Source organism: Anolis carolinensis, chromosome 2 (genome assembly GCF_035594765.1).
Source record: "Anolis carolinensis isolate JA03-04 chromosome 2, rAnoCar3.1.pri, whole genome shotgun sequence".
Lineage (NCBI taxonomy): Eukaryota > Metazoa > Chordata > Lepidosauria > Squamata > Dactyloidae > Anolis > Anolis carolinensis.
The window spans coordinates 163,149,380-163,171,594 of NC_085842.1; the positions used below are offsets into that span (position 1 = coordinate 163,149,380).

The 22,215-nt window shown below is 40.9% G+C and overlaps 1 protein-coding gene across 3 annotated transcripts in view; it reads right to left on the bottom strand.

Moving 5' to 3' along the window:
- Positions 1-10,819: 10,819 nt before the first annotated feature.
- The window catches only part of mmd (monocyte to macrophage differentiation associated), a 65,088-nt gene continuing 53,692 nt past the window's right edge, over positions 10,820-22,215 (bottom strand). For all 3 annotated transcript variants that reach the window (XM_062970991.1, XM_003229854.4, XM_062970993.1), the window contains exons 5-7: positions 18,818-18,919; positions 17,342-17,411; positions 10,820-14,051 (exon numbers count right to left, since the gene is read on the bottom strand). In XM_062970991.1, the coding sequence (XP_062827061.1) occupies positions 13,851-14,051; positions 17,342-17,411; positions 18,818-18,919 (373 nt within the window). In that variant the 3' untranslated portion in view covers positions 10,820-13,850. The remainder of the gene's footprint in view (positions 14,052-17,341; positions 17,412-18,817; positions 18,920-22,215) is intronic.

Sequence of the window (22,215 nt, forward strand, 5' to 3'; positions counted from 1 at the left end):
GCCTCACCATTACTAATATGGATAATAACACAGTCCAAACAACAAAAACACTTTTTCTTGGTGTCTTCATTTTTAGGGCCTGTTCCTAGGGTTATTTGGGGTGCTGATTCAGAAAATTGCATTGGATAAACCACATCAGCTCTAGATTATTAAATATGGTATTCTGTGGGCAAGCAGATGGCAACTACTGAATGGCATATGTTCTGCATCAGAAACTAGAGCTGATGTGGTCTATACAATGCAATTTTTTTGAAGTAGCACCCCAAATAATCAAACCGAATCTAAAGTTGACCAAAAACTGATTCATAACCCTTTTGGTACTAAATTTGGAGAGTGGTCCCTGGTCAAGTGGTCCCTGGTCAAAAAAAGTTTGGTAACCACTGTTGTAGATGGACCTGATTTATTATTTTAAAAGCCTATTGTGCTGTGACTGATACTCAGATTAATTAATTCACCAATTATGTAAAGAGAAAAGAATTACAGGCATTTACTTAAAATCTTTTACAGAAGCGTGACACATACATACAATTATTTAGCTAGAGATATTCAGTTCCAAAATTCAATACCTAACATCAATTAGCTAATACAGTAGAGTCTCACTTATCCAACATTCTGGATTATCCAACGCATTTTTGTAGTCAATGTTTTCAATAAATCGTGATATTTTGATGCTAAATTCGTAAACACGTAAATAAGTAATTACTACATAGCATTATCTTGTATTGAACTACTTTTTCTGTCAAATTTGTTGTATATCATGATGTTTTGGTGTTTAATTTGTAAAATCATAACCTATTTTGATGTTTAATAGGCTTTTTCTTAATCCCTCCTTATTATCCAACATATTTGTTTATCCAACCTTCTGCCGGCCCGTTTATGTTGGATAAGTGAGACTCTACTGTACCAGAAATTTCAGAAAAGTAAATACACTTCCTAACTGAACTGTTGCATCCCTAGGCTGCAGTGACACCTCAAAACCATGCTGGAGCCTCAGACAATAAGCAAATCCAGTTGTTTATTGAAGAATATATGTAAGCAATAGGAAATCAAAGTTCAAAGTCAATGAAACAAAGTTTTAGTCCACCCGGTACAAGATACTTAAAGGTCTTGAAGCAAGGGTCCAAGAGAATCAAACACAAGAATGAACTTCAACAAGGTATCAAAATGAGTCCAAGGAACAGGAACAAAACTGGAACAGATAACAGGATCTTTGGAACAAGGAATCCAAACTGCAAAACTTTCAGGAACAATGACCGGATAATCCAAAATTCCCCAAGAGCAAGAACAAAGACTGGAACAAAACTCAAGATACAAGGCTACATGAACCTGGCATGAAAATCCACAGGAATATGAAAACAGGATTCTTTGAGTTCATGAACAGGAATCATGCTTGATGAGCAAAGTTACCACCTCTGAAAGTTTGCTCAAAACCTTTTCTCATTAATAGCCTTTTGCTGTGTCTCAAAACCTCCCTTTCTTGTCTCTGTTGATATATAGCTTCCTTTCTGTCAACCTCGTTAGCCTTATCACAACTGAAATGCCCATCTGGCAAAAGAAAGTCCGACCTTGACTCTCCCAAGGAATGCGGTTCAAGCTGCCTGCTTGAAACCATTGTGTGCCTGTTCCCAGAATCCTCAGGGGCAGCAGCCTCCTCTAACTCTGGCTGTCCAGAACCAGCAGACCCATCTGGCTGCATGGGAATGCTAGGCTCCAACCCAGAGCCTTCTGGCAAGTCAGGCGCAGGTATAATAATCACAGGCTGAACAGGCCCAACCCAAGGCTCACAAGGCTCACCTGACAGCTCAGGTGCAAGCTGCATTGCAACATGAACTGATAAGTAGTAAAGGTTTTCTGGATCTTCTTCCAATACATAAGGCCTTCATTCACAAAAAGCATGCTGACTCTCCAGTTAGATTGTATCAGGTGTTCATGGAACTGGTCGCACCACATTCTCTAGCTCCTCCTTCACCTCTGACCATCTGTGAAAATGTTGAAGTAATAAATAGCTTTGCAGTTGTCTTTCTTTATTACTTTTTTTGTTAAATTAATGGAGAAAGTACATACAGATTTCTGAAATGTCTGCCAGTTACTGAAACCAATCTGCCTACTCATGCTCTCCCAAGGGCTGATGATTTCTTTGTTTCAGTCATGTATTTGGAAAACACACATGAGTTTTGGGAATACACATGGATGAGAATAAGTGTGTTAGAAGTAACAACCTTGGCATGTCAATCAATAGCTGTTAACTTGTATGCCTCTCTAGATTTGAACTCATGTCATTTCCTGTTGGTCTTAGCTTTACCCCCCTCGCTGCATCAGTTAGTTTGTAGATATGTAATTTCAATTTGTCTTTAGTTGTATAGTTTTCAGTTCCCTCTCTAATCTCCATATTTGAAGAATACAAGATGCTCCGAAACTTTTTAGAGAGCAGGGTCAAAACTAACAAAATATAATAATAATAATAATAATAATAATAATAATAATAATAATAATAATCCCTTTACTTCTTGTGTCATATATTTATTAGATTGTAAGTGTGAAACAGGGAACCGTTTTGATATTTTTTGCTTGTAAAGCACCATGTACAGTGATTTTTGTTTTCGTGTCAGGAGCAACTGGAGTTGCTTCTGGAGTGAGAGAATTGGCCGTCTGCAAGGACGTTGCCCAGGGAACGCCCAGATGTTTTGATGTTTTACCAGCATGGAGCTGGAGCTGATAGAGGGAGCTCATCCACCCTCTCCCCGGGTGGGATTCGAACCTGGCAGCTTTCAGGTCAGCAACCCAACCTTCAAGTCATGAGGCTTTTATCCCCTAGGTCAGGGGTCCCCAAACTTTTTAAGCAGAGGGCCGGTCCACAATCCTTCAGACTGTGGAGGGGCCGAATTATCATTTGGAAAAAAATACAAACAAATTCCTATGCACACTGCACATGTCTTATTTGTAGTGCAACAACAACAACAACAACGAAAGAACAATACAATATTTAAAAATGAAAACAATTTTAACCAACATAAACCTATTAGGATTTCAGTGGAAAGTGTGGGCCAGCTACTGGCCAATGAGATAGTCAAGTTAGGATTGTTGTTGTTGTCGTGTGCCTTCAAGTCATGTCAGAATTTGGCCGAGCCTAAGTCTAAAATTAATTATTTATTTACTGCATTTATTTACTACATTTATATCCCACCCTTCTCACCCCGAAGGGAACTCAGAGCAGCTGTATATACATACAATATATTAGCATAACACAATATTAGCATTATATATTACTATATTGAACTATACCATATTATATAATATGTAATATATAACATATAATTAATATTATATGGTATTACTATTAGTATTGTATTGTATAACATAAGATTATTATCAATATTATATGTATATACAATAAATTATATTATTAAAACTGATATAAAAATATTATATTATAAAACTGAGGGCGGGGGCCAGGTAAATGACCTTGGAGGGCCGCATCCGGCCCCCGGGCCTTAGTTTGGGGACCCCTGCCCTAGGCCATCGGAGGCTCCATGTACAGTGATGGTGCTGCATAAAATAATGATAATAAGGCTGATAATAATAAATATAAATATAAATGATGAGGACCATCATGGAAACAATTTTTTCTCCGAATCATAATAAAAGGGAGCAGGCAAAGACTGAAAGTTTATTTTATTTTTTTTTAAAAAGTAAAGTGTCCATTTACTGTTGGTAAATTGTGATTGAAAAATACACTGAACTCACAAACAGTGAATTAAACTGTTTAACCCCCACCTTTTAAACTGAATTTCCCATCTCTGAGATCTCTGAGTGTATACATGTTAATTGCTTTTGTTTCCAGTCATCAACACAGGATTGTAGAAGCAGATTTCTCTTTTCACACAAGAGGTCATCCAAGAGCTGCATTGACAGCGATTGCCTCCATCTCTTTAACTAACTCACTGTTTGTCAAAGACTCTGTTTGGTCCAGTGTTTCTCAACCTGTGGGTCCCCAGGTGTTTTGGCCTACAACGCCCAGAAATCCCAGCCAGTTTACCAGGGTGTTAGGATTTCTGGGAGTTGAAGGCCAAAACATCTGGGACCCACAGAGTGAGAACCACTGGTTTAGAAGGAAAGAAAGATCCTCCATGATGAAAAAGGTGCATAAGGGCAGCGATTCTTGAATTCTCCTTCCTATCATGCAGTGGGGAAAAATAGATCTGTTAAGAGGCAGTATCCCATTTGTTTTGTTTTGGTTGTTTTCAGAAATCCTGACTGGAACTAGTTTAGTAAACATATGGAACAGTGACCTACACAATCATTTACTCGATTCAGGATGTGGATCAAAGAGATCTGGTTCAATCCAGAGTGCCTATACAGTCACCCCAGGAATTGGCTGCAAGCTCAAACACTTTGTAGTGTTAATAGAAGTCTCACTTTATTTTTATTCATGCACCTCATGACTATTGCCACCACTTCTGAAGCACTGAGTTGCTTTGAGTTTTTCAGGCTTTGGTCTATAGGATCAAATTAGATATTAACAGAAAGGCAGATCTCTACTATTCCCCCCCCCCCCCCAACAATGGGGTTTCCTCAGAAATGGTTTGCTCACCAATCAGATTGTCAAATTAAAAATATATTGGATTGCTGTGATTTTTTTTTCGGGCTGTATGTCCCTGTTCCAGAAGCATTCTCTTCTGATATTTCGCTCACATCTATGACAGGCAACCTCACAACCTTTGAGGATGCCTGCCATAGATGTGAGTGAAACTTCAGGGGACAATGCTTCTGGAACATGGACATACAGCCCGAAAAAAAAAATCACAGCAATCCAGTATATTTTTAATTTGACAATCTGATTGGTGAGCAAACCATTTCTGAGGAAACCCCATTGTTGGGGGGAGGGGGGGAATAGTAGAGAGCTGCCTTTCTGTTAATATCTAATTTGATCCTATAGACCACAACCTTCCCTCAACCCATGTTTTTAGTTGTGTATTGCTGCTCACACTCCTTCATCCTCAGAGAAAGACAAAGATGAACCTCCTTTAGATAAATCTTTCTAAGAAGCCCCATGATCTTGTGGTTGCCATGAACTGGAAATGACTTAAGGGCACACAGCAGCAGCAGCAGATGTCTTGACATGACATGGAGAAAGCTGTGCCCTTAATCCATGACTTGGAAATCTGTGGTCCCTATTTGTTGTTAGATTATGGTCTTTAACAACCTTGACCATGGTAGATGCTTATTGGACTTGGCAGTCTAAATCTGAGGAGCCATAGAATTCTTATCTCCTCTGTGTCTTTTGTTAGTTCAGTTAAACTCTGTATTTCCATCCTTTGCAACTGCTCAAAGATTTAGGGTGATAGGGCAGGAATTCATTGTTGTCAAAATCTACAGAACAGCTATATACTCATCTTCTATATCTCCTATATCTCTATCTATATCTATATATCCATAATAAAAGTGAAAACCCGTATGTGTGTATGTGGCACGGGTATCTGTTCACACAGACAGCATCCGGCCTCCACAAACAGGCTACAGTTCCCAGTGCTGAGGAGCCAGCAAGTCACTCTTTTCCACTGACATTGCGGTTACATCGAGCTCCATGAACATGCAGCTCAACCCTTGCCAATGTCCTCCCCAAACACTACGGTCCACGGTTTGGGGACCATTTCATCCTAGATTTTGCATTGTCCTCCACCACAGGTAGGCATCCCAGGGTTCTCCATTGGTGTGAAATTTGCATGATTCCCGCCTACTGCCTTTCCCTTTCAAACACAGCACAACTACACTTCCTGGAGGAGTTTGGGGGATTGACTCCACATGCATCAAGTCAGAGCCCTGACTCCTACTGGGGAATGTAGAGGAGTTGTAGTTCACCTACACCCACAATGCTATGAACCCAAACAATGAAGGTTCTGGGCCAAACTTGCCATGCATACCTGATATGCCCAGATTTGAATACTGGTGGGTTTTGAGGGGAATCGGCCTGGACATTTGGGAGTAGTAGGTACTGGGATTTATAGTTCACCTGCAATGAATGAGCACTCCGGCACACAGAGCCCCCATAACCAAAAGAGCATATTGGACAAGTTTGGGGGAAAGGGAGTTATAGTTCACCTGCATCCAGAGAAACAGTGACCCCCACCGACAATGGACCGGGACCAAACTTTGCACAGAAAAGCCTCATGACCAACTGAACATACTGCAGGGGGTTGTGGGAATGGGCCTTGATTTTGGGAGTTGTAGTTCACATGCACCCAAAGAGCACTGAACCCAGCCAACGACGGATCTGGATCACACTTGGCACACAGACTCAACATAGCCTGCTGTGGATACTGACAGATGTTTTGAGACAATTGCCCCTGGAATCTGGGAGTCGTAGCAGTTCACCCCCATCCAGAGAGCACTGCAGCCAAGCGATGACCAGCCAACGACAGATCTGGACCACACTTGGTACACAGACCCAAAATGGCCAACTTTGAATGCTGGCAGGATTTAGGGAGGATTGACTCACGATTCTGGGAATTGTAGTTCACCCACTCCAAACTGAGAATACCTAACAAACAAAGACAAATAATGCCTTTATCAAATAACCTGGGCATCGCCGGGTTCCCAAGCTAGTTGTTATATAAAAAAAAACCTAGGAGTACAACAGCTAATCTAATTACAATAGTTACTTTTTAATTCATGGATTGAAAATCGAAAGGGGGAGAGGTTTCCAGAATCAGGCAAGAACACAATAGGGACGATAGTCACATGTCCTTTATTTCAGAGCTGCCTGTCAATTTCTCTTTGAAATGTAACAATAAAGTACATATTTCTAAATTGAAAGAAGTGCAGCTCGCTGTCTCCCACAGCTAAGGGCACAGAAATACTGAGCGATGAATATCTGTACTACTTTTTATGACTCACTTGAAATCATCAATCAAAGCCTGCTGAAATAGGAATGAGCTCACAGTACTGAAGTTTGGGTTTCTGCTGCCCTGTCTGCGCCTTATTCATGCCTATGAGGCAAAGGCAGCAAGGAGTCCTACATCTTGGGCTGAGGACTGCTGGAGCAGCCAAACATCTGGTTTTATGAGTGGTGAGGTCAAAGGCAACAGCGCAGGGCAGCATAATTTCCCCCCTCCCACATCACCGGGTCTCGGGATAAAAGGCTGGGTTAGATAGTAGAGGGCCTACCCAGCAACCCTGAATCCTTGAACTAAGACTGGTCACCAGTCAACCAGGCCAGGAAGAAATTTTCCCCGCAAGCTACTTTGGTTCAAAAATGATGGGGTTTCACTTCTGCCATCACATCTTGCCTAATGTTTCTGTTAACAGATGCTTCCTCTTTGTAACAATGTTCACTTTGTGGGCATTTGGGTGGAAAAAGGGTCAGCTTGCCCTGGGACTTAAAAGATGCACTTTCAGCTTGGGGACAATTGTGCCAGATCTGCCCCAAAGTACCAACACCACTTTACTCTACTGTAGAGCCCCAAAGTTGTGACTACTCCTTTGGTGATCTCTGAGGCATGTTGCTTGGCCAGTTTTTAATCTATCCAAATTTTACCAGTCTAGTGTGTTTTTACCCCGCTTCTTTTGCTCTTGATGTCCAATTTGGCTAAGGATGTAATAGCTCACTCTTTTGATCTATCAGACCAGAACTTCAAACATAGTACGATAACATGTAAAAGTGTGTAACAGAGCTCCATCACCATAAATTCATCTGATTATGCCTACTCTGCCCCGCATCAAAAGGCTGTTCGCTTTCACCTTGACAACACCCCAACCAAGAGGCCCTGCTCTCGATCCCACCACCAATCGTGCTTGATCCTAAGCACGATTGGTGGGGATGAGGGACAGGGCCTTTGCAATGTTGGCCATCCATCTGTGGAACTCCCTCCCTAATGAAATCAGGTTGCCCCCCCTCCCTCCTGTCCTTTAGAAAAAAACTCAAAACATGGTTGTGGGGCTAAGCTTTCAAGCCGTAGATGCCGCGATAATGAGAATGATTTATATGACTGATAATGGACAGACCTGGATTATGACTTTGAACTTGGATGTTTCATATTTGATGTTTTTAACTATTTGTTTTACATGTAATTGTTGTTTTTAATTATCTGTGTTGGCATCTAATGGTTGCCGGTTGTGAGGCCACCCTGAGTCCTCCCCCAGGGGTGAGAAGAATGAAATATAAATGTATGAAATAAATAATAAAATCAGTGACTGCCCCAGTGCTCTCCCAATCACAGGGCACATCCAAAATAAGCTCCTGGCTCAACTGCTTGTCCCAACGTGCTCTTCAACCAGGAGTGTGCATCAGACATTACTTCCCACTGCCCTGATCTGTGTTGCCTCAGAAACCCTTTGGTTGGACTGCTGCTAGGCTGAAAAAGTCTGGTTTGGAGGATTACATCTTAAATATGAGCGCCCATTAGTAGCTCTGTGTCGAACAGTACACTCTGCAAACATCTGCTGCTTATTTTTAATCTAGGTTTGGCTTAGGTAGCTAGCGGAAGAACACAGTGGGTAGAATGATATTCAGTTGTTATGAAATCATAAACTGGATTTACAATCTGGGATTTTTTAGGATTCACATTTAAGGTCCTTAGTGGCCAAAGGTGACCTGCTCTCAACTTACCTTTCTTGCCAGGCAATGCCTCAGCCAAAGGGTTTCCAAGTCACTGCAGACTGGGTTACAGTGGAATTCCACTTCAAGCCCTTTCCTGATTACATTGAGATTGTGCATTGAGAGTCACAGCAGGAACTAGAGGGGGTCTCTTCAGCTTTTTGTTCCAAATGTTTCCATAGCTTGGAAAGCTCTACAGATGGCATTTCCCAACACATCAACCTGCAGACTCAGAAATGCCTGCTTAGCAGAAAAGTTCGATTTTGGGGTTGGCACAATCTGACATAGCTACATCCACAAAGTGCTGGCATTGCAGTTGCAACTGACAATACCAAAATACCTTGGCCAATCCTTTTAAGGGAATGTCCCCCAGGCCCATCTGTGAATGTTTCAGCAACATTTCATATAGCGAGTCAAGTTGACTAGATAAAATTATCACACATTCTAAAACAGAGTATATGACAGATTTCACTGAGATGTAAAAAACTGATTTGTGTAAACCATTTTAAAAAATTAGTTCTGAGTCAACTGAAAATCATTTATCTATTTATCATTAAGCAAGAAAAAACATTATCAAGGGCAGCAACTGTTTCAACTTGCTTTAGAGTGACAGTCTTCCATGAAACAATGCAAGATGCCTGCTGCTATTATGGAAGCTTTTAAGAATTCTGTGTGAATTGTTTGTATCAACAGTTTTTGTGGTTTTACATTTCCTCCGTATTCTTAACATGCTTCAAGATGTGGTTTCAAAAAGACTTTAGTTGCATTTGACACGTGCTTTTCAGAGTCCCATGTAAACGATGTAACAGAGCAGCCTTTCCTAAGCATGTCACCTCCGGCAATTCTGACTGTAGCTGATGACATGTGGAACCCAAAGCCTTTGGGGAAAGCATGTGCACTTCACTGCAGCTATATTTGTTGTTGTGTACCTTTAAGTTGTGTCTGACTTATGGTAACTCTAGGGCAGTGATGGCCAACCTATGACACGCGTGTCAGCACTGACACGTCTAGCCATTTTTGCTGACACACTGCCGCATGCAGATTGATTGAATGACTAATGTATTTTGTGGCCAAATTTGGTGTGATTTGGTCCAGTGGTTTTGTTGTTTACTCCATGGGAATTATGCACATTACACACACATATAATCATTCTATTATTCTATTATTATTGTAGTATATTATTATATTATTACTATTATATTATTATTATATTATTCATTATTCATGACTACAATAGAGAGAAATCAGCGTGGAAATTGCAAGAGGTACCATAGATTGTCGTACATGGAAATAATGGTAGTAAATAGTTTTTGATTTATTAAATAGTTATATATTACAATTATATATTTTTGTTATTTAAACTATATATATTGTGAAATTATGGTTTTTTTCTCGAAGTGACACACCACCCAAGTCATGCTAGGTTTTTTGGTGAATTTTGACACACCAAGTGCAAAAGGTTGCCCATCATTGCTCTAGGGCAAACCTATCATGGGGTTTTCTTAGTAAGGTTTGTTTAGAGTGAAATTTTTGCTTTACTCCGAGGATGAGAGCACGTAACTTGCCCAAGGTCACCCAATGGTTCTTTCATGGTCAAGTTTGGGTTTGAATTCTCGTCTCCCGAGTCCTAGTCCAACAACCAAACCTCAACACCATGCTGGCTCACGGTAAAGTACACAGAAGCAAATATAGGTAAAGGTAAAGGTTTTCCCCTGACATTATGTCTTGTCATGTCTGAGTTGGTACTCATCTTCATTTCTAAGCCGAGGAGCCTGCGTTGTCCATAGACACCTCCAAGGTCACGTGGCCGGCATGACTGCTCGTTAACTTCCCGCCAGACCTATTGATTACTCACATTTGCATGTTTTGAATTGCTAGGTTGGCAGAAGCTGGGGCTAACAGCAGGAGCTCACCCCACTCCCTGGATTTGAAGTTCAGCCGCTAAGCAATTTAATCCACTGCACCACCGGGGGCTCCGGAAGCAAATACAGATCCCTGAAAAGTGGGAGGAAAGCCCGAAACACCTATTATACATTTGACTCTTTATTTATATTAAGAAAGGGGCAACTGAACTTTTCAAAAGTGAGAGATTTAATACTGTAAGAGCCCTACTAGCATGGTAGTTTAGATGTCCAGATTATGGCCACAGTGTATCAACCATGAGTGACAAATAGGAATGAAGCCTCTTAAAATCAAACTAAGACATAGAAACTTCAACAACATGTCTCCAAATTGCACAAAATGTTTATTTGCATTAATCTAATACATTGATACCTTTGGGACTAGACTGAATTACAATTATTTTTGGCGAGTTTAGGTTTTTTTATTTAAAAAAACAAAACACCTTTCACTTTTATAAACAAACACATTAAAAAGACCATGATAAATCACCATAAAAGTAGCAGAATTAATTGGAGCAAGTTTCATAAATTCTGACAAAAGCAGGAAGCTTTACATATATCTTAGTGGTCTTCCACTAAGTTCTGGACTGGAACAGCATACAAGAACACAGAAAAAAAGAGAATATATTCAAAGCCAGACATGTTCGTTGTTTTTAAAAAGTGAGCAGGGGAAAGAGACAACAAAGATGACCGAGGCATTCAGATGTTCCAAGACTGCCAAGTGTAACCTATTTCTTATTCTATTCGTTTATTCAATTAAATAAATCTCAATTGCCCCAGACCAGGCATTGCAATACTTATGCAGGAATTATAGTCATGTGAGCGCCTGCATTCTTTGCCATTGTGTATTCAGATACAAGTGACACAGAGATCTCCAGAGATCTGTGTGTATCCTAAGCCATGCTTCTCATGTTATTTGATGTGGGAGACTGACATCCCCCTGTCACCCAATATGCCATGGACCAGCACCATATTTGTGCCCATTGGCTAAAAGTGTTTCATTCCTGGAAACTTGCCAGGGAGCAGGAGGCAATGGCTCAGGGGCCCTCACTTTGCGCAGTACTGTTGTTGAGTTCTGGAAAGCTTAAAAATGTTTCTGATGAGGGACAGATGTCGGGTCATCAGCTAATACTATATGGAAGTCAGGGTGTGATGCTCTAAGTCCAGTGGTTCTCAACCTGTGGGTTCCCAGGTGTTTCGGCCTACAACGCCCAGAAATCTCAGCCAGTTCACCAGCTGTTAGGATTTCTGGGAGTTGAAGGCCAAAACATCTGGGGACCCACAGCTTGAGAACCACCGATCTAGTCTCATCAGAACATTTCTCCCTTCCTGCATCATATACAAATGCACCCACTCCGAAGATATAAACAACCCACTTTCAAGTCTAGATAATGTTAAATATTTCTAGGGGTATCTCCCTCTACACCTCTATTGTATAGATCTATTTTTGTGACAGGCAAAATATCCAGAATAAAATCTGAAAAAGGCAACATGTTTGATTTTAGTTTTCAAAACACTGGTATGAAAAAGAGCAAGTTAGAAAAAGCATAAATTCAATCTTAATATAAGACATTCATAGTACAGTGGGACATGCTACAGTAACTGGACACCAATCAATACAATGAGGAGTCTAACATCTGGTTATTTAATGCACATTTTCTACAATCAAATTGCTACAGCATTTCATTGTCTGAGATGCTAAGGGAGCAGCACATCTACAGCCCAGTTTTACTACTTTTAAGTCCCAGACTGATGAGACCTCTCAAGTTCTTTAAGTTTCCCTCCCTGAAAAGGCCATTTGGGTGTATGATAAACCTAACTATTAATACTCAAAGGTTATCAGCAACTGTTATAGGCTACGTTCTCAGAAATGATAGGAGTAGCAAGGCTACAGCCAACAGGAATCATTTTCCAAAACCAGACCTCTTTAACACTGCAGGGACGCAATCCTAAACATATGAACTAGGGAGTAAGCCCCACAAAAAGGAGACTTATTTCTGAGTAAACATGCCTAGGATTGTGCTGTTAGGATTACTTGAGCACCAAAGTGTCTTGCACACCATTACTGCTGCTTGAGAGTAGTTTAGATCTTGCAACTGTTCGTTCCTGGCCACAAGAATGACAACAGCCAACATTTCTCGAGTGCTTTTCCCATCAACACATGCAACTGCCTTTAGAAATGGCACTGTGTGATGGATTCAGGTGTTATCTAGCATTGCATGTGCCCTTAAATCATTGGTTCTCAGCTGGTGGATCCCCAGATGTTTTAGCCTTCAACTCCCAGAAATCCTAACAGCTGGTAAACTGGCTGGGATTTCTGGGAGTTGTAGTCCAAAACACCTGGGGACTCACAGGTTGAGAACCATTGGCTTAAAGAAACCTAGATTAGGCAATTCAGTTTACTGTTTAGGATAACAGGTTAAAGCTTAGCCAAGCCAATTGTGAAATTCATCATTATCGACCACAGTTTTCACAAAAACCTTTGAAAGAGGTATATCCGTCAAGACAGTAAGTGGAATGTAACTCTCTCTTGCAAAGTTTCACTACAGGCACAGCTGCACAACAGCAGCTGCGTATACTTTTAAAATACTGTTAAAAAACTATTCTGTTTATATATATATATATATAAAAGTCACAGCAGCACAGCAAGGGGGTGGTGAGGAAAGCAAAACATTATCCACGATCTTCATTTTATTAAATAGTGTGTGAAAAAAGTGATAGAAAGCAACTATTTTTTTTAAAAAGGAACCAAGCCTTTGCTTTACACCAACTTTCAAAATTCAAAACTGTCATTTAAAAAGTTTATGTCATTTGAAGTTGCAGAAATGAAACTCATTAAATACATTTCTTTTTTTAAAAAAAAAACCAAAGAATTTGTAAACATCAGGCCACTAGCCAATTTTTTACACTGTTTTCCCTGTTAATGTGGAATGGATTATTGATAATGCAGCATGATGGTTTGAACCACAATTCAAAGCTAGGCATGCTGAATACAGCCTTCACTTTCTTAGTGGATATAATACAAGAAGGAAATGTTTCTGTGCAAGACAGACTGAAATGAATAGGAGCTGTGTAATGCTCTGCTTGCATTGGTCCTATTTATTCCAATAATTGTTGCTCGAGGAAAAGTGCTTGGAGAACTGTGTGCCAAGCACTTGATATACAAACAGTAATTCTAGGACACATGTTTTTGTCATTTCAGTTCACAGTAAATGTGTTCAGAAAACAAAGTCAGTGCTTTTCTCCCTGTGCAACATTTCCCCCCTCTTCCTCAGGATTTCTTTTACATGAGTAATACTGAGTCGGAGGCATAGTGCAGGATACAGGTGTGTGTGTGTGTCTGTGAGTGTTTAATATCACAAGTGACGGATGATGTCGGCAGGGCTCTTGTAAAGATACTTCCAGATAGCGTAGTAGTGAACTGCAGCAGCTGTGGCAACGAACAGGTGCCAGATGGCATGGGCGAAGGGAATGACCCCATCACATTTGAAGAAAATCACCCCCATGCAGTAAATGAGACCTCCCCAGGCAACTTCTTGTAGTCCATCGGTGTTGTTCTGTGGATTAATAGAAATACAAAAAATAATAACATTTTTGAGAAAAGGATGCCAACTGAACAACTGATTATATCACAGAAGTACAATTACTGTTGAGATTGCATATGGAAAAAACTAGCTAGAAACTGTTATGGGTCACCAATACTCTGCCAAATGATGTCCAGGTACCATGTAGTTCCTGGTGGACAGTGAAATATTCTAGGACAGCCGTTCTCAACAATAGCAATAAGGGACAGTTAAATTAACCAAGTCACCCTGTAGACCAGTCGTTCTCAACTGGTGGGTCCCCAGATGTTTTGGCCTGCAACTCCCAGAAATCCTAACAGCTGGTAAACTGGCAGGGATTTCTGGGAGTTGTAGGTCAAAATACCTGGGGACCCACAGGTTGAGAACCACTGGTCTACGAAGATCACAAGTGGGACATGAACATGATCAACTATTTGTCTCTATGGCAACACCTGGAATTTGATAAAATGTTGATTCTGAATACAGAGCTGGCACTTTACAATATCATAACAAACAGACATATTTCTGGAAAAATCTCTTTTTTGAAGCCATTTAATCACCCTTACCATATTTTGTAGCAATGTATCTGATAGCTAATTGCACGCTGAGCAAAATGTGCTCCCTGAAATTATTGTCAATCATTTTTACTGGGCGTCATTAAAGAAGGAGAATTATTATTATTTATTTAGTTTTCTCCCGTTTTTCTCCCAGAAATGGGACTCAAAGCAGTATACACAAAGCCTCAATAGGTACATAATAAATAATACAAAATCCCCCATCCCGCAACCCAACATATAAGCAATAACACACACATTGTATAAACCCAAGTTACAAAAATATAGGTAAAGGTAAAGGTTTTCCCTGACGTTAAGTCCAGTCGTGTCCGGCTCTGGGGGTTGGTGCTCATCTCCATTTCTAAGCTGAAGAGCCGGCGTTGTCCGTAGACACCTCCAAGGTCATGTGGCCAGCATGACTGAATGGAGCGCCGTTACCTTCCCGCCGGAGCAGTACCTATTGATCATGTTTTTGAACTGCTAGGTTGGCAGAAGCTGGAGCTAACAGCGGCCGCTCCCGCCGCTCCCGGGGTTTAAACCTGGGACCTTTCGGTCTTCAAGTTCAGCAGTTCAGTGCTTTAACACACTTCGCCACTGGGGCGAAGCATAAAAACACATAAATCAATGTCAGTTTAAAAAACTTCTACAACTCTGGCCACTGAGGTTATCTTAACATTAAAAAATAAGCTGAACAATTCAGAGCACCTTAGCTCTGGCTATATAAGCCACGAGGCTTTATCTGATCAAAGTAACTAGTCTTGTGTGTTATCAGGGAAGGTCTGCTTCCATAAAAAAGTCTTCACTTGGAAGTGAAAGGCCAATAACAAGGGGGATGAGCGTACTTCTTTGGGGAGGGAGTTCTAGAGCTGCGGGGCCACCACCGAAAAGGCCCTTTCCCTTGTTCCTACCAAGTGTACTTGTGATGGTGGAGGGACCGAGAGGAGGGCCTCTCCTGATGATCTTAGGGCTCGTGTGGGCTGATAGGAGGAGATATGGTCCCTCAAATAGACCTCTCTGTCTTCTTGCCCGGCTGCATTCAGAAAGTCTTCCAAACTATTTTGTTCCCCCTTATCTGCGCCCTTTCCTCCTCTCTCTAAACTTAGGAAACATCAAATGGCTTTGCCTTCTCTGCCAGGGACATTGCCCCATCATTTTGATGCTCTATTTTAGGTATCAATTTTTGAGGCTTCTCTGGCATCATTCTCTCCTCTCCCAAATGGATTCTTCTCTTTCATGGGTCAAATTCAAATAAGTGCCAGAAGGATGGCCTTGTAAACTCCAAAGAAAACCCTTACTATATTCTAATGGAAATTTAATTGGATATGCCAGAGTGAAATTAATTGTATTTTCTTTGAGTATCTGACTGAATGGGGTGCTTTGTTAACATTATAAAAATAGGCTACTTAAAAGCCAAGGAGAAAGCATTACCCCAAGGGACAAGAATGAGTTTCTATCAGATAAAAAGCACATGGCAGCCATTGTGCCTTGTCTTTTCAAAAGGCAGCCTGTTTCCTCTCTGCTTCATACTGGTACACACTGCTTTGCCTGAGGGCAATCAAGCAATAATTCTTTAAGAGGATGTAGTTAAAAATAATTGAATGAAATACTGCAAGGCTATTATTATTAATAATACTTTTAATATATCCCTCCCACATCCTTTTACTTAAGCGAGAAAAATCGGGAGGCAACGCTTTAAAAAGAGCGACCAGAAATCATGTTGTGCATCAGCACGCAAAATATAGTTTGGTTCGTAAAAGTGTCAGACAAAAGTGATTACGCATGTGGTGGACGTAGTCAAGAACTCTGCAGTCAACCAATATTCAAAATATGAGCTTACACCTTTTACTACAAGTGGAACAATGCTGCCAATGACTCCAATCGACCTTATATACCTGGGTAAAAGAAGTCTCCAAATCTTTAACTCCCTGCCTATCTTTAACTTCTCTACCTATAATTAGAATCTACAATAGCTTGTATCATAAGCCTTTAGGCCTCTGTGTACTAGGAACATGAGGTGATGGTGTGAAAATGACAGGAGAGTCCTCCATGCCCTGTCTGTGACCTTACAGTGAGCATCAATGCTCAGGATGAGCTCCACTTGCATTTGTAGGCCAACACAACTCATCTACAGTAATTAAGACCATGACCCTGTATCCTCAGGATGCAAACCTGCAGTTTCATTTAGCTTCATTAGACAAAATATCTCCTTCCTAGGCAATTTCTAGTCCTCCAAATGATTCTATAGTATGCCTTTGCCAGAGGTTGATCACAGAGTTAAATTGGAGGACGTAGCAATGCTAGAGGTGTCCACTCTATACATTTCCTAGGTTCCTCAGAATGATCGTATGATATGCCCCCACCAGAAGTTGTTAGTTCAATAGGGTTCAAAAATTGTTTGATGGACTGCTGAACCGATAGGTCAGTGGTTCAAATCCAGGGAGAGCGGGGTGAGCTCCCCTCTGTCAGCTCCAGCTCTCCATGCAGGGACATGAGAGAAGCCTCCCACAGGATGGTAAAACATCTGGGTGTCCCTTGGGCAACGTCCTTGCAGATGTCAAATTCTCTCTCACACCAGAAGCGACTTGCAGTTTCTAGTCGCTCCTGACACGAAAAAAGGGTTTGCTATTAGGCCATTACATGAGGGTTTGTACTGTAATTCTCAATAACCTAATTGTCAAAAATGCTTAAAATTTACATTTTGAACATCATTAATGAACACCAATTACTCACCATGGAGGTCACAACTAGAGCAGGAGAAAAGCCCATTGCTAGGTAGAAGAAGAGCTCCACAATTTTGTACCTACAAAATAAATACATAGAGACTTATGGTGAATGTTTTCTTAGTCTACATATAATTCAGGGAATACGTAATTATATCTAGCAAAATATTCTCATTCTTCTCAAACATAATACTTGTAATACACCTTGATGATCAGCCTATTTGTTTTTATTGCATTGGTTTTAGTTGATTCACTTTTCCATGATCAATTGCTAAAGGATGATAAATACCCACTAATACCCAAAAATATGTCTTTCTTCCATAGTGATACAACATGTCTGCAGTCAAGGCACACACACACAAAATCTTATAACAGCATCCAACAGACTGAGTAGCTTTTCTTCAGCTCTCAATAGGGAGGGAAAGAAGGAAAAAAGGAGAACAACATGACTAATGAGAAAAAAAAATCAGACAAAATCAATCAAAAACTTGCTTTCCTCCTCCTTGCATGGTTTTAGTTTATTTAAACACACATTAGTCTCTGTAGAAATGAGATCAAATAACAGAAGTGTGCAGTTTGGCTCCATTCAGCAGAACAGAAGATGGACTGCAGGAACAAATTTTGTTTCTCTGACAGAAAAGCAGGCTCTTCTCGCCCACTCATATTAAATGCTGATTGAATTATTTATCACAAGGAAATCTCAAAAAGCAAGACACTGTTATTTTCTCAACAGTGGTTATCTGCCTGGTGATAACATGCTGACAGACAGTTGGAAAAGGTTAATTTAATAGCTGAGCAAAAGGGTTCTCCTTCTTCTCAGGAGAAATAAGAGTGTGTTTTAAAGTTAAAATTGGTTAGCTAGAAAAAGTAACATGATTTTCTGCTCCTATTTCGAATACAGTGTTCCCTCACTACTTCGAGGTTCACTTTTCGCGGATTTGCTGTTTTGCGATTTTTCAATAAACTCTAAAAAACTATTATAAATCATACAAATTACAATTTACAGCCTAAGGAAGGGAGGAAGGAGAAGCCAAAGGGAGAGAAAAGGACTCCAAGTGGCAACGGGAGGAGAAGGAGGTGATTTATCAACACACGATTGGTTGATAAAGACTTAAAATACTGTATAACTACTAAAATAATGTATAAATATTAAAATAAATATAGTGTCCCTACTTCGCGGATTTTCACTTATTGCGGGTGGACCTGGAACCTAACCCCCACAATAAGTGAGGGAACACTGTACATAAAAAACCCACATGTAATAAATACAGGTTACATATCTGAATAACAAAAAATAGTGTTGTGACATTGTGCTTATTAAAAACCTTGGTCTCAATGGGAACACAAGCTACCCTCCAGACATTACTACCCTGCAACCTCTATCATCCTTAACCAGCACTGCAAATGGTGATGAGAATTAATGATAGCTGTAGTGCAACAACACTTGGAAGAAGATGTAATTTCAAGTAATCACCATGTTTCTTACTTTTCATGGTAGAGAAATACATAAATGGCTCCTCCAGCAGCCATGAGCCAGATAAACCATCGCATATGTGATGCCAGTGGTCCAAGCTCACGAAGATTTAACCTAAAAAAAATGAAGATAATTTTTGAAGCAGTGAGCAGACATCAATAACTTTTTTGAATTCTATTTGCAGATACAACAAAAGTATTAACATCAATTTAAGTAGAGAAAGAAGGCTAACTGAGAGACACTCTGGCAGAGACCTGTTTGTTAATCCCAAAGAGAGAAGGCAAACCAAATCAATCATCGAATGGTGAGTTGGTATGGCCCACTGATTCAGTGGGTCTACTCTATATAGGACTCATACCTAGTGGCTTTCAAATAGCAATAAGTGGCAGTTAAATTACACAAGTCCCCGGATTATTTTGGCCTTCAACTCCCAGAAATTCTAACAGCTGGTAAACTGGCTGGGATTTCTGTGAGTTGTAGGACAAAACACCTGGGGACCCACAGGTTGAGAACCACTGATGAAGACAATCAGAAAGTAGCTATTAACATAGTGTGTTCTGTCTAAATACAGTAAAACCACCAAATACTGCACTTACTGCAATTAGTGAAAATTGTGGATAATGGAGAATCATATTGAATGAATTACTTTTGGCAGAACTGTATCACAGAATTACACCAGAGGACCTAGGAAATGCTTAGGAAGGACATCCCTATCGGCATCGCTATATCTTCCAACATGGCACTACACTCAACTTTCAGTGGAGGAATAGCATATAGAGTTACTTTGGAGAACCTAAGAAACACCTAGAAAGCACTATATTGTTAGATACAGTAAATGAAATAATGAGTAACAGTCCCATGGATATGAGGCTCGTGCTGTACCAAATAAGGGTTAACTTAGCAATGTGCTACTCTGTAAAATGAACATATAGTTCCTGTTGTTATCAACATAAATTACATGATGCCAAACCTCTGTCTTTAGGAAACTCCATATTTAATATATGTTGTTATCATAGAAAAATACTGGACAACTATGACTGAAGTTCAGAGTAACTGATTTTATTAGATTTTAAAAAGACCTGTTACTTTCATTATTGCCATTTGTGGAATACAACACCAAATAAACCTTTTCTATAAAAACATATGACACTGAAATACTTTAAACAAGTGAGACAAAACTGCAACTACAGTTCCACTTAAATCCACAGCCAGAGTAACAATCCACCTTGACTTAAATACTTTCAATTGTAAAGAAAATATTTCAATTCTTTTGATTCACCTTTTCCGCAACATTCAAAGCTCTATAGCAGGGGTCCTCAAACTTTTTAAGCAAAGGGCCGGTCCACAATCCTTCAAACTGTTGAGGGGCCGAAATATCACTTTTAAAAAATACAAACAAATTCCTTTGCACACTGCATATGTCTTATTTGTAGTGCAAAAGAAAAAAGAAAAAAAGAACAACAACAACGAAAGAACAATACAATCTTTAAAAACAAAAACAATTTTAACCAACATAAACCTATCAGGATTTTAATGGGAAGTGTGGGCCTTCTTCTGGCCAATGAGATAGTCAAGTTAATTAGGATTGTTGTTGTTGTTGTTGTGTGCCTTCAAGTCATTTCAGACTTTGGGCAAGCCTAAGTCTAAAACTGAGAGTGGGGGCCAGGTAAATGATCTTTGAGGGCCGCATCCGGCCCCCGGGCCTTAGTTTGGGGACCCCTGCTCTATAGCATCTTGTTTCAGTTGGAGTGACAACACGAAATGTACCATGCCATAGCTATGTAGTCCTATACTGGCATAGGGTTGGGGTAGATGAATTCAGGGATTCCATCCAACTCTAGGATTCTATGGGATTCCACATGTAATGATTTATGATGTAATTACCAAGTTCAAATACGATTGTATGATATGTTTGCCTGCAAGCGCAATACAACCTCATCTTTACTTAAAGGACTAATACTTCGAAGTAAAAGTAATGGGCAGGCCCAGTTCTTCATGGACGCCGCTGAAGCCCCTGCCTCGGGTGCAACGCCTTCCTGGGCGCACCCAAAGCAGCAGTGGCGCCGGGCAGCGGCGGCGACCATGGGGTCACTCGCCGCAGAACCAGGAAGTATTTTGTATTCTCGTGATATTTCGCGAGATCTCGCAAAATATTGCGAGATTTATGCAAGATCTCACGGAAATCTTGCGAGATCTCATGAGAATACAAGCTACTTCCTGGTTCCGCGGTCAGCGACCCAATGGTTGCCACCGCTGGCGGTGAGTTTGGGGTGGGGGGCGCTAGGTTGGCTTACCACCTGTAAAAAGCTAGGGTTACGGGTTTATGGTAACGGGTTATGGATTGGATCAATGTCAGAACATGAAATTGGTTGAAAAGTGAAAATCAGGGTATTTAATTTGCAAATGGAAGACTAAACACTAGATGGTGTTGAGTTGACTGAGAAATTAAGGCAGGAATGAAGGGGTAGGAGGAAATGGCCATATAAGGAGGTACGAGCAGGCCAGGAACACAGCCGATGGGTTATCACATGGTTTCCCTGAAATCATGTGTTTTGAGAGAAACGAAAGTAATGAAATGTAATACTGCACCACAAATATGCACCAATGGTTTGATATGTGGGCGGTCGTAAAACTGAACCCACTGCCTTGTATAAATAGACACTCGACCCTGTCTGCGGGGTTCTCCCCTTTTGAGCATCTAGTTGTGCGTGGGATGAACCTCTGCAGCTGCAGGAAACTTTTAGTAAACTGCTTTCTTTGGGAAAAAGAAAAAACCTCCAGTTGTCTGTCTCCTACTTCCACTGCGTCCGCACAGACACACGAGAAGCCGGGAAGAGGGGAAATCTGGTTTCCGCTACATTTTCTGGTGACCCCGACGTGATTCCACAATAAGACGGGCCAGGAGATCGGAGACGGATCCCGTTGGCGGGAAGGTCCCAACTCGGCGGTGGGGGCCAGAGGCAACTACCGTGAGACGAGAAGGGGCCCCTGAATATTGTAAGACCGGCTGCGGTACTTGCCTCTGATGCCAACGCCGGCCGACGGTGGGAGCCGCAACGACAGCGAGGTTCCAAAGAAACCAGGCAGGGAAAAGGATCCAGGGAAAAGTCCAGGGGCGAAGGTTGGTCCGACGTCTACAGCAATCTGGCAAGTATAGTGGTTAAAATGAGACACTAAGGGAACAGCGCCGGGAGGGGACACACAAAGGTTCCCAGGGAGGTATAAAAGGGTTTCTGTCTTGTGATTCCTGACACACACCGTTGAGTGTCCAGGTGCCCAGTCCAAGGCAGTCCCCTCTATTAGGCAGGATGGGAGGCAGTGGGTTCAAATCCACCACCCCATTACAGTGTATGTTAGACAATTTCGGCTCAGTTGCAAGTAGAGCCGTAGAAGGAATTCCCCAGAGAACA